Raw genomic sequence first — 16,656 nt, 5'->3', positions numbered from 1 at the left:
TAAAGGAAATGATACAAATTGCTTAGAATTTAGAGACTCTGAAGGATAAAGAAGTAGTTTGAGCAGAACAATAAAGGTCCCACTTAGGCTTGGCAAATTTAGATTCTTTCAGTGGGGATGTAGGGACACAAATATTTTTTCCTACCACCCAAAATGGATTCATTAACTTTGACTTCTGAAACAAACCTACTATCATTCAACCCTTAGGGACCTTATATGTTCCAGCAACTGGGAAAGGAAATGCAAACTAATGGGAGCTACATATGGGGAAGTTTTTCTCACCCACTGAGACCAGGTGACTATAGTTTTCCCGCATCACATCCTTGTACAGGGTCCTCTGAGCAGGGGTCAGTAATTTCCATTCCTCCTTGGTGAATTCCACAATAACATCCTTTAGTGTCACTGGTCCCTGGAACAACATATTTCAGTTCAATCTGAAGTAACCAGAATAGAGTACCATTGAACAGACACATACCAACTGTAGAGTTTACTCTGGAAAGTTACGGTATGCTGCTACTCTGTATCCTGCTGTCTACATAGGTCAAATATTTGCTCAACAGATTATCTACTGAGCTACCAGTCCATGCCTGGAACTCTGCTGGAGATACAAAGATGATAAAAGCAACTACAGTCTGCATTGCATAATGACATTTCGGTCAATGACTGACTGAATATATGACAGCAGTCCTATAATACTGTATTTTTATTGTAATTTTTCTATGTTTAGATATTTTCTATGTTTAGATATCAAATACTTTCCATTGTGTTACAACTGCCTACAGTATTCAGTACAGTAACATGCTGTACAGGTTTGTAGTCTAGGAGCAAGAGGCTACATAGCCTAAGTGTACTATTTAAGTTGGTGTAAGTACTGTGTATTCTATGATGTTTGCACGATGATGACATCACCTAAGGACACATCTGTCAGAATATATCCTTGTTGCTAAATGGCGCATGACTGTATTCCTGTTATCAGGGAGCTTCCATCTGGCACAGAGGCAAAGATATAAGTGCTTAAAATGCAATGGACGTAGCAGGTGCTATGACACAAATATGCACACAATAAAGATGGTCACAAATGGGGACAGTTATTTGCATTTTGTATTATCATGTTAGATTTTATTAGATGCTCAAATTGACTAATGTAAACTTTAGGAATAAAGAAAACACAATTGGCAAAGGCATGGATGTATGAGAAATGGCATGATATGAGAATAGGGTGTAGAACCAAGATTAGTTAGAAGGTTATAAAGTCAGGTGACAGAACGTGAAGAAATTCTGAATTTGTGTTTTGGACCAATAAAGTATATTTTACATACATAATAGATCTCTGCTTATTAATATATTACATACATTTATGTTAATAGGTTTATTAAAAATAAGTTTTTTATCTATGTGAGAAAAATATAAATATTCTGTTATTTCATACTATGTGGACTGTCTTATACAGTTTTGGGATGCTCACGCTTCACTTGCAGAAGCAAATACAGACAGCAGGAGCCACAGAAGAGACAGGTGAGCACTGGGGTTACAGGAGTGGATTAGTAGTTTAGAAGAAAACTCTAAAGTGACAAATGGCACATGAGCAGGAAGAGACAAATGTAATACACGTTTGCATTGAAGTAGCAGTATCGGGGAGAAAGAAGTATAATACAACTTTGTAATTAATTGGAAATTAACTAATAACCACTGGGAGAAAGGGGAAGGATCATTCCCACAGTGTCTGTATGCTTTGGTAGGGGCTAGACTCAGAATGCCAATTATTTTCATTCATCTGTATTGATAGGACTGTTTAAGGCTATCAAATTTCCTCTAGTCATTACTTTATTTATATTCCATAAAATCTGAAATATAGTATTTTCACTTGAAGAACATCTTGGCTAGATATAAATTCTTGGTTCATACTTTTTTCTTGAGTTTCCTGAAAATAATTGTTCTACCACTCTTGTTTTATATGTTTCTATGTTGCTTTTAAGAATTAAGTGAATTTTATTTTCTTTCCTTGCCAAGTGGACTTTTTCCCTTGAGACCAAAAGGAATTTTTTCCTTTTTTTTTTTTTGAGACAGAGTCTCACTATTGCCCAGACTAGGTGCCATGGCGTCAGCCTAGCTCACAGCAACCTCAAACTCCTGGGCTCAAGCAATCCTCCTGCCTCAGCCTCCCGAGTAGCTGGGACTACAAGGCATGTGCCACCATACCTGGCTAATTTTGTATATATATTTTTAGTTGTCCAGCCAATTTCTTTCTATTTTTAGTAGAGACGGGGTCTCACTCTTGCTCAGGCTGGTCTCGAACTCCTGACCTCAAACGATCTGCCTGCCTCAGCCTCCCAGAGTGCTAGGATTACAGGCGTGAGCCACTGTGCCCAGCCTAAATATAGCAGTTTTAATAGTCTCTCTTGGCATTTACCATTCTGGGTCAATTCTCTCTGGCATTCAGGGGGCCTTTTAAATATGTATATTCAGTCTTATTTACAGAAAGTTTCCTTGGATAATAGTTTCAATATGCGTTTACTTTCACTAGTTTTTATTACTTTCGGACTCCACTCTTTTTTCTATTTTTAGTACTGTCTTCCTCGTCCTTATCAATTCTGTTTCATCCTCCACTTTGGTCTCTTTCACCCCTCTCCTCCTACATGTCAATACTGCACTTTCGTTCATCTCTTCTCCCTGGGCACACTGGAACTTACTCAAAAATTTGAGTTGATTTTCTATTCTACTACTTGTTTCCTGAGTTAATTCACCTATATTTTATATTTATTTGTTTTTCTATTTCTGTTGTGAGTCTTTAACTTCTGGTTTTTAAGGTTCTTTCCTATCTGAAATTACTTAATATTTGAGAAGTACAGTTTTCCTCTACTTTGTTTTTGTTTGGGGGAGATTTATATAAATTAAAAATGTTAATTCATACTTTCTGCTTTCATCTTATATTAGTATTATATAGATGTTGGGTAACTTATTTTATTCATGATCAAATGAAGATAAAAGTTGATTTTTATGGTGGGGAGGAGTGAAGGGGTTACTCTAGGCCTAGTTCAAAAGCTCCCTCTTCTCTTTGCATAGTAAGTTACACATTCTTCCACAGGACCATTTGGAATGGTGTATTTAGGTTCTGTGATACTTCTAGGACCCCCAATTTTAGCAGCTTACTTTCTTATTAGCCTCCATTATCAAGCATCTGAACCATTCCTTCCTTTCCTGTGAGGTGTTACCTGCTCCAGGTTGCAACCTGTGTTCCTGCACGTATTTCTAGTCCCTTCCTTTCTATTCCCAGTGCCAGTGCTTAGATCCCACACATCTTAGACCTCTTCTCCATCCTTCCCCAGTGAGGGTTCTCTTCCAGCAGCATGCCTACTTGTAAAGTAGGTGTAAATTCTGCTTCCTTCATGGCTATAATATCAGCAACTCTTCTCTTTCCTCCTGACGTCCTGCTCTGGTGTCATTTCCAAGCTGTTTCTGCCATGTTGGCATGAATCTCCCAACTTATATGTGAATTGAAGTTTCCTGTCTCTTAGTCATATAGTAGGAGTGGGTTACAGCGTATGAAGACATCTGAATTTTACCCACTAACATTATTCTATAACAACCACTGAATCCATAAATGAAAATGGGAACACAACGAAAAGGATAAGTTGGACAGAAAGAGGCAATGATTTGAATTTTGTTCATGCCGTGCTTGACGTGACTATGGAACACAGAGCTGGAATTGCCCATTTTGGCAGATATACATATAAGTAAATTTCTACAAATAATGCCTTCACATATATGAAAAAACAGAATTCTAGAAGAGCCCAAAAATGAATACATGGGAGCAGCACTGTTTGAGATGAGAGCAGGAGAATCTAGGCCCAGACAGTGAAGTCTGAGAGAGCTTCTAACTGTAAGAGTAGGCCAGGAGGAGAGTGTTTAGGAAACCAAAGAAAGGGAGACTCACAAATAAGGGGCAGTTCTAGTTCAGAATCCAAATGTGAAAAGTCCAAATTTATTCTGTTCCATAACAGCACAGCAAAGGCGTGAAGGCGGTAATCAGTAAGCAAGACTTTTGAGAAATTTTTGAAAGATCTAGAATTCATAAGACTAGATAAGAGAATCCAGCTTCTGGACACAGATCCTAACAAAGGGCTCATGAAAATTTCTATGTTCAGAGTCAAAGGGCTAGGGTTTGACAAGGGCAGAAGAATGACTGATTATTAGATAGGGAAATAAAGATCTGTCAGTCAATCTTAGTGACTCCTCACTTTTTTTTTAAACAAACGACATCCAGCAGAAAGCGAAAGATGATGAAAAGAACTCATCACATAGAGAAGTAATTCAGGGTTTCTGAATATGGGCACAATACAGCCAAAAAGAGAAACACAAAATTGTGGTATACACACACACGCATTCTTTTACAATACATATGGATTTTTTTAAAGCAAGATTTTTGTGAAATATATACAAGTACTATTTTTCTAGAGTACAGCAATCCCACTTCAGCAATTAAGAGATTACCTAAGAGAATAAGAATAAAACTGACATACAACTTTTCATATGTAGAACCAAATGCCAAGAGACAAGGAATGCTCATACATTCTAAAGGATAAAGGTTTTGAACCTAGAATTCCATGCCATGCCAAATTTTTCATTCAAGGATAAGAAAAAAAATACAGATGTTTTCATGAACACAAAGATGTTAAAAGCACACAAATTTATAAGCATACAAACTATTCACCTGTTTTGCAAAGCACTCTAGAATATGCTTCACAGAAACCATGAAAGAAACGCACATGTCAAACCAGATATAAAAGCTAACAGATATAAAAGATTAAGAAATTATTTCTGGTATAGCCATAATAGGAAGCTGTGGAAATTAAAATGGATTGCTTACAGAGGAAGTGAGAAGGAAAAGACTGTTCTATATACTAAACAATCACACTGTCCTTCCAAGATACTTATAAATATGTTAGCAAAGTACTCACATCTTTTCATGGAATATTCACTGAAAGACCATTTTCTGGGCCAGAAAACACAAACCTTAAACTTAAAAGAATTGAAATCATACAAAATATATTCTCTGACTATAGCAGATTTAAATTAGTAATCACAACAGAAAATTATCTGGAATATTAACAAATACTGGGAAATAATAGGCAAGCACTTTATTTAATGTTATTAGAAAACAGTAACACTCCAAGTTGGTTCTCTGAAAAAGCCAAGAAAATTGATAAAGATATATCCAATGATCAAGAAAAAAGAAAATACATGTTAACAATATCAGAAATGAAAAGGAGGATAATTACTACAGATCCTACAAACATTAAAAGGATAATGAAAGAATACTATGAACAATTCTATTCCCATAAATCTGACAACGCAGATGAAATGGACCAATTCCTTGAAAGAAACAAACTACCAAAAATCAGGAAAAAAATACCTAAGCTGAAGTCCTTAATCTATTAGTCCTATATCAACATGAATGATGGCACAAGAGATAGTGACTTAGGGAGCTCCAAAATTGGACCCTCTATCGAGGCACCATTAAAATTGCAAAAACTGATAGAATCAACTTTTTGGAACTCTAGAATTTAATTTAAAAAAACTGATAGCAAACAGTGGAGTACTTAATGAAGAGGCTGCTAAATTTTGGGAAGAAAGCATGTAGCATTTTTTGCTTACTGGCCTACTATCCCCTTCTTTCTAGCTCTGGTAATAGTGAGGACAAGGCCCATGTTTCAGGTGCAGCCTGCTGTGCTACAGGACCTTGTTCTCAAATAATTGCCATGCATTTTGATCTGTCTGACAGTTACCTGATGGACAAATGTAGGGGTGTGCCTTTGTTTCACCCCTCTGAGACTGGAGTGGCTTCCTGGGCCAGGGTCAATTAAAAGTACTCAAAGACATAAACTATCCACAGCCATGAGGGACACATGGGGCCATTCTGGGGATGGAGCATGAGGCAAGCAGGAGACTGTTCCAAATACCCAGGAAGGAGGAGGCAGAGGAGGATGATACTAGGGAGAGTAGAGATTTGAAGGACTTTAGCACACAAACTGGGGAATCCAGAGAGCAACGTGCATGCCCATGGCTGGACACATGCGAAAACACCTGCGAGCACACTAGGCTTGTACCTCTGGCTGATTTTAGGACTTTGTACAAGCCAAGAGGTGAAGGATAAGACAGAGGTACAGGCAGTCTGGCTAAATGTTGAAGGACTGCCCCAGTTCAGGGCCAATCTGTAAAGACGGAGTATTTGATTTTTCTTTTTGGCTCCAGAAGTTTAAAAAAACTTCTGTCAGATCACTAGCTGACCACTGAGATAATAGCACAGAGACAGTAGTGACCACACATTACAAAAGATACAGGTTTTAAAAAATAGTTTGGAAAAATAACTAAAAAAATGAACAACTCCAACTTTCAATAAGCAACAATGGCAAACCCTGGGAATGGGGCATAATCTGATTTCCAGAGTAGCCACATTATGATATTCAAAATGTCCAGGTTTTAACAAAAAATTACAAGGCATACAAAGAAACAGGTAAGTATGACCCATTCATAGGAAAAAAAGAAATTGACAGGAATAGTTCCTGAGGTAATTGAGACATTGGACTTACTAGATAAACAATTTAAATCAACTTTTTAAAGTATGGTCAAAAAGCTAACAGGAAACCATGGAGAAAGAACTAAAGGGAACCAGGAGAATGATATATAAAGAATACAATAAAGAGATAGACGTTATAAAAAAGAACAAAAAATAAATTATGGAGCTCAAAGGTAGAATAACTAAATGAAAAATTCACTAGAGAGGATCAGCAGCAGATTCGAGCAAGCAGAAAACAGACTCTGCAAACTTGAAGATAAGACAACTGAAATGATCCAATCTGAGGAGCTGGAAGAAAAAAGAATAAAGAAAGATGGACAGAGCCTAACAGACTTATAGGACACCATCAAGTGTACCAACACAAGAAGAATGAAAGTTCCAAAGTAGAAGAGACAAGGAAAGGAATAGAAAGAATACTTGAAAAAATAATGATCCCAAACTTCCCAAATTTGATGCTAGACAGAAATCTACACATCCAAGAAGTCCAATAAACTCCCAAGTAGAATAAACTCAAAAGAGATCTACATTGAGACACAGTATAATCAAATTGTGAAGACAAAAAGAATCTTGAAAGCAGCGAAAGAAGTGACTCATCACATACAAGGAATCCTCATTAAGATTAAAGCAGGTTTCTCAACAGAAACTAGGAAATCCAGAATGCAATGTGATGACATGTTATAGTACTGAAAGAAACGGAAAAACAAAAAACAAAACCTGTCAACCAAGAAGTCTATATCCAGCAAGACTATCCTCCAATAATGCAGAAGAAATCAAGGCATTCTAAGATAAAGGATAGCTAGAAGAGTTAGTTGCTAGTAGATCTTCTCTACAAGAAATGTTAGAAAGAGCCCTTCAGCCTGAAATAAAAGGATACTAGGCAGTAATTCAAGGCCATATGAAAATATAAAGAACACAGGTAAAGGTAACTATATAGGTAAACATGAAATCCCATATTGTATTTTTGGATTACAACTCCTCTTTTTGCTTCCTATATGACTTAAAAGACAAATGTGGCTGGGTGTGGTGGCTCACACCTGTAATCCTAGCACTTTGGGAGGCTGAGGCAGGAGGATCACTTGAGGCCAGGAGTTTGAGACCAGCCTAAGCAAAAGCAAGAACCTTGTCTCTACAAAAAAATAGAAAAATTAGCCTGGTGTGGTGGTGTGCCTATAGTCCCAGCTACTCGGAAGCTGAAGCAAGAGGATCACTTGAGCCCTGCAGTTTGACGTTGCAGTGAGCTATGATGACACCACTGCACTCTAGCCTGTCTCAAAAAAAAAAAGAACCAAAAAGGACAACTGCATGAAACAATTACTGTATGTTAATGGGCACATAACATACAAACATATAATTTGTGACAGTAACAACATAAAGGGGAGAGAATCAATAGATTGTTATAAATTAAGGATGTTAATTGTAATCTCCAGGGTATCCTAGGTAAAACAACTAAAAAAATATTTACAAAAGGAAATGAATAGGAAAGCAGACTGGTACACAGAAAAAAATCAAACACAAGAAGGCAGTAATACAGGAATTCAGGGAAAAGATATAAGGCATGTAGGAAAAAAAATATCAAGGTGTAAAAGTAAATCTTTATCAAAAATCACTTAAAATATAAGTAGATAAGACTCACCATTTAAAAGCAGAGATTGGAAGAATGGATAATAAAAATATGATCCAAATATGTGCTGTCTAAAACTCACTTTAGAGCCAAAGACACACATAAAATGAAAGTGAAGGATGGAAAAAGAAGTTTCACGAAAATAGTAACCAAAAGAGGGCTGGCTGGCTATAATAAAATCAGACAAAATAGACCTCAAATTAAAAAAAAATGATACAAGAGACAAAGAAGGACATTGTATATTGGTAAGAGTCAATGCCTCAAAAAGATATAACAGGCTGGGCATAGTGGCTCACACCTATAATCCTAGCACTTTGGGAGGCCAAGGCAGGAGGATCACCTCAGGCCAGGAGTTCAAGACCAGCCTGGGCAACATAGCAAGACTCTGTCTCTAAAAAAAAATTTTTTTTAAATTAGTTGGGCATGGTAGTGCATGCCTGTAGTCCTAGCTACTTGGGAGGCTGAGGCAGGAGGATTGCTTAAGCCCAAAAGTTCAAAGCTGTAGTGGGCTATGATCATACCACTGCACTCCAGCCTGGGTGACAGACTGGGACTCTGTCTCTAAAAAAACAAAAAGACATATTTGTAAGCATATACTCGTCAGAGGCCCAAAACATATAAAGCAAAAAATGACAGACTTGAAAGAAGAAATAGAGAGTTTGACAGTAATAGTTGGAGACTATAATACCTCACTTTCAAAAATGGATAGAACATCTAGACAGAAGATCAATAAGGAAATAGAGGTCTTGAATAACATTAAACCCAACTAAACCTAACAGACATATATAGAACATCACACCCAACAACAGCAGAATTAACATTCTTCTCAAGTACACATGGAACATTGTCCCAGATAGACCATATGTTAGGCCACAAATGAAGCCTCAATGAAGTTAAAAAGATTAAAATCTTCCAAGGTATCTTCTCCAACCACAATGGAATAAAGGGAAAAATCAATAACAAGAAAAACTAGAAATTCACAAAGAAATGTGAAAGTTAAACAACACACTCTTAAACAACCAAAGGATCAAAGAAAAATCACAAGGAAAATGGGAAAACACTTAAAGAAGAATGAAAATGAAAAAAAAAAGCATACCAAAACTAATGGGATGCAACAAAGGCAGTGCTTAGAAATTTATAACACTAAATACCTACATTAAAAAAGAAAGAAATTTCAAATCAATAACCTAATTTTATACCTTAAGGAACAAGAAAAAGAAGAGTAACCCCAAAGCTAGCAAAGGAAGGAAACAATAAAGACTAGAGTGGAGATAAATGAAACAGAATAGAAAAACAATATAGATACAAACAAAACCAAAAGTCAGTTCTTTAAAAAAAAATGATAAACCTTTAGCTAGAATGACTAACAACAACAACAAAAAAGACAAAAACAATTAAAATCAGTAGTGAAAGAGAGGACATTGTTACTGACCTTTCAGAAATATAAAGTATCACAGGAGAATATTAAGAACAATTTTACACCAACAAATTGGATGACCTAGATGAAATGGACAATCTTAGAAACATAGAAACTACCAGAACTGACTCAATGAGAAACAGAAAGTCTTAAGGGAGCTGTAACAAGTAAAGAGATTGTTATAATAAAACACCTCCCTCTCAAAAAAAGTTCCATGACTAGATGGCTTCACTGGTGAATTCAGTCAAACATTCAGAATTAACATCAATATTTCTTGAACTCTAACTCATTTTATGAGGCCAGCATTACTCTGATATCAAAGCCTGAAAAAGACATCAAAGGAAAAGAAAAATACAGACTAACATCTCTTATGAATATAGAAGTGAAAATAATTAATGAATTACTAGTAAACCTATTAACGTAAAAAATAGATTACTGGGTGGGTACACTGGCTTATACCTGGGAGGATCACTTTGGGAGGCTGAGGCAGGAGGATCACTTGAGGCCAGGAATTTGAGACCAGCCTGGGCAATACAGCCAGACCCTATCTCTACAAATAAAAAAAAAATTCGCCTGGAGTACTGGCAGGTGCCTGAGTAGTCCCAGCTACTCAGGAGGCTGAGGCAGGAGAATCACTTGGGCCCAAGAGTTGGAGGTCATGTCACTATACCTGAGTGACAGAGCAGGACCCTGTCTCAAAATAAAAAATTATATAAGGTAACCTTTGTGAAAGTTGATCATATGAATTGGGTCATTCTTGCCATATCCAACTAAAACAGAGTTGAGAGGCCAGAGGGAAATGCACTCAGGGCACAAAATATTACTCCAAAAATTACTCTGCAAGCCTGGTGGCTGAAACTGCCTGCTGTAACCTGATCAGCACGGGAGTTTTGACCTGCTCCGTTTCCGACCTGGGCCGGTTCACCCCTCCTTAGGCAACCTGGTGGTCCCCCGCTCCCGGGAGGTCACCATATTGATGCCGAACTTAGTGCGGACACCCGATCGGCATAGCGCACTACAGCCCAGAACTCCTGGACTCAAGCGATCCTCCTGCCTCAGCCTCCCGAGTAGTTGGGACTACAGGCGCGCGCCACCGCGTCCGGCTGCCTGCTGTAACCTGAAACCACTTTTATCTAGTGATTACTGAAAAGACCTGCTGTAACTCTTTAGACTAGTTTTGCCCACTGCAGTTACTTACCAGTCAGAACCTGCCAGGTCCTTAAAATCTCACCAGTGCCAATGGAATTTCTCAAAGAGCAATAATTAAAATTTCTCCTTTTTATACTACCTCTAACCTCCTGTTTTCAGGAGATACCAAAGACCAGCTGGTCTGCATTTATGCCCTGAATTGCAATTCTTTCCTCCCAAATAAATGTTTTGAGAGATTCATCTCTGTATTTTATTTGACTTGGACACCTTGTATGATTTATCCCAGAAATGCAAAGGTGATTCAACAAATGAAAATCAATTATATTAATAGAACAAAAAAAAAAGTAGATGATTAGTTCAATTGATACAGAAAAAGATTTGACAAAATTCAACACTCTTAAATGATTGAAAACACTCAGTGAACTAGGAATAGAAAGGAAGTTTATCAACATGATAAACAGCATTTATAACTGATTGCCTCCTCCTTCCCCCAGATAACAGAGTACACAATAGTGAAAGACTGAAAACTTTCTCACTATGACTAGGAATAAGACATGGCTTTTGCCACATTTAATCAACACTGAACTGGAAGTTCTAGACAGAACAATTGGACAAGAACAAGAAATAAAGGCACCCAAATTGGAATGCAAAAAGTAAAACTATCTCTATTTGCAGAAGACATGACCTACTATGGAATATTCCAAAGAATCCATCAAAACCCCCACAAACTTTTAAAGCTAATAAATTCAGCAAATTGCAGGATATAAAATCAATCCACAAAAGCAACTGTGTTTCTATAGGACAGCACTGAAAATCCAAAAAGGAAATTGAAACAATTCTATTTAGAGTAGCATGAAATAGAATACCTAGAAATAAACTGACTTAAGGAGGTGTAAGACTTGTACACTACACTGAAACTTCAAATCAGTCCTAGCCTGCTCTTTAGTTTCCAATACTATCATAATGTTAATGGGAAAAAAAAGCCAAACTCTGTAAAATAATTTTAAAGAGATTTACTCTGAGTCAAATATGAGGACCATGACCCAGAAACACGCCCAAGAAGCCTTGAACACGTGGATTCGCTGTGGCTGGGTTCTAGTTTGGTTTTATACATTTCAGGGAGACAGGGGTTACAGGTAAAGTCATAAATCAATACGTGGGAGGCATACATTGGTTTGGCCTGAAAAGGTGGGCCATCTCCAAGGGGGGGGGGTGCTTACAGGTTATAGGTGGGTTTAAAGATTCTTTGACTTGTAATTGGTTAAAGACATGAAGCTTTGTCTAAAGGCTTGGAATGTTTTAACAAAAGGAGTCATTTATCAGAGAGATAAGCCACCGGACATAGATTTGTTGTGTAAATTGAGGACCTGCAGGTTTGTCTTGCAAACCCTTAGGCCTGATAATGGGTTACAAAGGATGTCCCCAGGAAGGGGGGGGGCATGATGAGGCAAGTCTGACCTCCCTCCTCCTGGCAGGCAATTTAGTTTTAGGATATTCCTTTGGCCACCAGGGGGTCCCTTCAGTCAGTCGGTGGGAGGGTGAGCCTTAAGGTTTTATCTTAGTTCACAATAACATCATTGGTATAGTGTATTTATACCTGAGATCTGCATCAAGTCCAAATCCCTCCTAACCAAATTGTGACAGTAAGCTGAATTCACATAACCCCGTGGCAGACCCTTCCCATGTGAAAGCAAACTGTGGTTAGCTCTTTTCTGAAACTGAGATAGAGAAGAAGGTGTTTGGGAGGTCAGTCACTGAGTACCAGTCTCCTTTGGCCTGTTGTATGTTCTGTATGGCTGAAACTATGTCTGGGACTGCTGCTCTGGGCAATACAACTTCATTCAAGCCTCGACAGTCTGCTGTTAGGAGCCATCCACCTTTCTCACCAGCCACACAGGACTATTGTACAAACTTCGTTTGGTACCAGCACTCCAGCTTCTAGCATGTCATTGATTAAAATGGTAACCTCTTTCTGCCCTCCAGGTATTCTATATTGTTTAAAATTAACCACCTGTGTGGGTTCAGGCATTTCTAGTGGTTCCTATTTAGCATGCCTCTTCAAGACTGGCCCGAGGGTGGCCTTACATGCCTTCTGTTTTACAGTATTAGGTAGGGGAAGTGATTTCCAGGTAGACATAATACCCATCCCAGTAATACAATCAGGAGATTATAATGTAAAGGAGATGTGACCACTTCATATAAAGTTTGTTTAAAAATCCGAATTTTCATCCAGACTTTCACCTTAGTCCCATCAACTGCTGCAAGTCCATATCCTCCCAGTCTAACCTTAGCCACCATTAAGATGTGGCTTTGGCATCACAGTGTATTGGGCTGCTGTGTCAAAAAGTATCAAAAAGGTTTCTTCTCCCCCATCTGGCCATTTTACCTATACATATGCACCTGGCCTCAGGTCCCCAGTGGGGGTGGGGGGACTGGGGGAGATTGTGGGGGTTGGACCAGGAGACCCTGATCTGTCAGTCATTACCCAGATTAATCAGTATAACCATCCTCCAAGGTGATCCCAGGTGAGATTTCTCATGTAATCATTGCCTTCTGACTTTTTAAATTCCTCCAAACTAGGATAATGGAGCAAATTTACTTGGGGCATTTTAAGGTTGGTGGTTAGTAATGGCGGGGTCCCAAGGTGTTGTATCAATGCCTTTGTTTCAGCCCCATCAACATCTCCCACATTCATCCCATTTTTTAATAACCAAAGTTCCCTGATTCTCCCCTCTGCCTCTCTCCCCATTTTCTTTTTAATCACTTTAATATCCGTGGTATCAGTAAGACCAATACAGGGAAGTTAAGACAGCAAATCAAGTAAGGTTTCGGGCAATGTCTGCCACGGTGCAGAAAGGACACTCTTAACCACAGCATTTACCATAACCTGGGTAATGGGCATATTTAGCAGGTAAATATCCCAGTCATCATAACCAGTGCCATACTGGTTGCATACAAAGCAGGTCAGCTGCTTCCTTTGGTGTCCTCCGCTTAGCATTTATAGGGAGAGTCTGGCAGTTCCTCTTCTCAGCATAAACACACTTTATAATGGTTTTTATCGATAGTCCCCCAGGCTGGCCGTTCCCTCGGGAAGAACCTTCCGTGTGTCTGGATCATGTATAGCCATCTCTGATTGTTAAATAGTAAGTTGTCGGTCCTGCATCATCCCAAACATGTTCTTCCATTGTGTAGCATTTAAAACCAAGGATACTCTCCTAAATGAGTTATTCTCACAATCCATTTTATTAAAGGCTCCTCAGGGAGCTGATGATACCAATCCACAAAATGAGACAATTCCTTCACATTATACTCCCTGATCTCAGTAGTTTCTTGGTTTTTTCTTCCCCCAACATTGACTACTTTCTTGGTGACCAAAGGTTGCAGAAGTACTTCCTGTTGTCCTGGCGTAATCTTCCCCTTTGTGGGTGGCTTTGAGGCCAGTGGCCTGAGCTCAGACAAACCCACATCTGAACTTGGTAGAGCCTTAAGGTCTAACCCAGCACTTCTCTTTTACTTTCATTTTACAGGTAGCAATAACCAAGAGATTATGTCTTTATCATGATTCTTATTTTTCATTTCCTTAAGTATCCAATGAGCCAACTCCTCTGGAATTGGGTCTACCACCATTTCTAAATTCCATTGGTAACTTTTACCTTTAGTCACTGAATGCAGAGCGGGTGCAGTTTCATACCAGGAGTGTCTAGGGGGCCATCCAGAGAGCAAAGGTACCTCATCCCCCACCCTTTGACCCCTTCTCTTCCCGAATCACATGTTTCTGTGAGCTAGGGCTGTTCTAGGAAATCTTGTGTCACTGACACCAAATGAGTAGAAAAAACAAACCATTTTTCCTCTGCTTTCACCCTACAACAATTAATAGAGAATACTTCTGTGACCAGATGTGTGGGGTTACTTTCCCACACACCAAGCAAGCAAGCAATTCTGCAGTGGATCCCATCTGAGCGTCCTCTGATTCAATTCAATTCCAACTCTATCTACTGGGAGACAGCGTCATATCCCACAAGTTGAAGATGCAGTCCCAAAAGACTGAGCCCCACTTCTGATGCCAATCACAAGCCCAAGGTTAGGTTAGGTTAGGTTAGGTTTTTTTTTTTGCCTGTGCTTCTGACCAACCAGGTATAAATCAGGGTTCCCACAGCCCTCTCCCTGGACTTGATTAATTGCTGGAGTGGCTCACAGAACTCAGGGAAACAGTTACTTACATTTAGCAGTTTATTACAAAGGATATTTTAAAGGATACAAATAAAGATGAAGACATACATAGGGCAAAGTCTGGAAGGGTCCCAAGCATAGGAGCTTCTGTCCCTGCAGAGTTGGATTGTGACATCCTCCCAGCACATGGATGTGTAAACCACCAAGTGTTCAACTATCTGCAAGCTCCCTGAATGCTGTCTCTTTTTAATTTTTTATAGAAGCTTCATTAAGTAGGCATGATTGATTAAACCACTGGCCACTGATGATCAACTTAACCTTTAGCCCCCTTCCCTCTCCCCAGAGGTTGGGGCTGGAGCTGAAAGGACCAACCCTCTGAGCTTGTGGCTGGTTCCCCTGGCAATGAGTCCCCATCCCTTGGTATCTAAGGGCTTTCCAAAAATAGCCTCATTAGCATAAGCTCAGGTGTATTTGAAAGAACTTGTTAAAGTTAATAACAAAAGACTGTCTTTCACCTTTGTCATTTAAGAGCTACTTCCAAGAATCAAGAACAAAAGACCAAATACTTTAACAAAAGATATTCTTATTGCTCTAGTCAGTTAGGAAATGAAAAGGCTTATAGAAGCTGAGAGCCAGGAGTCAGGCAGAGAAAAATCAAAATGTATGCATTATAATGTCACAAATAGTGTTTGCTAGTTTTCTCTACTGTAAAGTAACTGTTCTTCTTTTTCTTACTCTATTCTTTAAGAGCAAATTAAAGTCCAGTCCAGTCCATATTCAAGGAGAGAGAGAATAAGCTCCACCACCTAGAGGGGACAGTATCTACACATATTATTTGGAATTCATAAAGGAGAGTTGTCTCTTCTACCCATTTATTGATTTATTCAATTGTTTATTTTTATCAATATGGCCTCGTGTGTTTATTTTATGCTTTGAGTAAGAATCCAATACTGTGCTATTTGTTTTGTTGCTCAAATCATTCCAGCTTTGCCCATTAGGGGCTATTTCAGGTCAGCTCCTGTGTCTATTAATATTTAACATGTCTCCATCATTTTTTAAAGCCCTTTCTTACTTTCTGATACCACAAAATGCTCTGGGCTTATTTTGCATTTCCCTTGCCTGGGTCCTAGAATCAAGCAATTCTCCACAAAGTTCTAGTTCCTTTTGTTGGAGAATGGTATCCAAGATCTGGATGCTGAGATACTGGGATGTTTCTTTGAGAAAGAAAAGAAAGTTTTTATCTGAGGAATCAGAGCCCCCTTTAATTATCAGGCCCAGAGAGGCACTGAAATGCAAGAGCAGTCATGTCTCACTCTTCCTTTGAGCTAAATTATTACCTCTTGAAGCCACTTGCTATATGGCTCTAGACTGACACCAAGTACCCATAAAATGCCATATGCCAGACACCATAACTCATACCCTATAGTTCTACAATGTATAGCCAATAACTAATCAATGAGTGATGAGTTATCAGTGAGAATTCCCATCAAATAACTTTCTAGCAGCCCACTTCTAGTCCCTTTTGTCTTTAAAAACCTGCCTGTAACAAGGCTGAAGAGAGCACTCCCCAAGGCAACTTGGAGTGTGTCCTGGGTAACAGTCTTCAAACTTGGCCCAAATAAACTCGCTATATTAATTTTGCCTCAGTTTCTTTCTTTAGCCTCAGCTTCTAGGCCTTCTCAGCACAGTTTGTAAATATACATATGTAAGTATATTGACTAA

General features: G+C 38.7%; 1 protein-coding gene across 2 annotated transcripts in view; it reads right to left on the bottom strand.

Annotated features, from left to right (window-relative positions):
* Positions 1 to 16,656, bottom strand: part of ZNF25 (zinc finger protein 25) — a 35,967-nt gene that overhangs the window by 4,332 nt on the left and 14,979 nt on the right. For both annotated transcript variants that reach the window (XM_069460910.1, XM_069460911.1), the window contains exon 3: positions 283 to 409. In XM_069460910.1, coding sequence (XP_069317011.1) covers positions 283 to 409 — 127 coding nt within the window. The remainder of the gene's footprint in view (positions 1 to 282; positions 410 to 16,656) is intronic.

Source organism: Eulemur rufifrons, chromosome 28 (genome assembly GCF_041146395.1).
Source record: "Eulemur rufifrons isolate Redbay chromosome 28, OSU_ERuf_1, whole genome shotgun sequence".
Classification (NCBI taxonomy): domain Eukaryota; kingdom Metazoa; phylum Chordata; class Mammalia; order Primates; family Lemuridae; genus Eulemur; species Eulemur rufifrons.
This window is presented reverse-complemented; position numbering and strand designations above follow the sequence as displayed.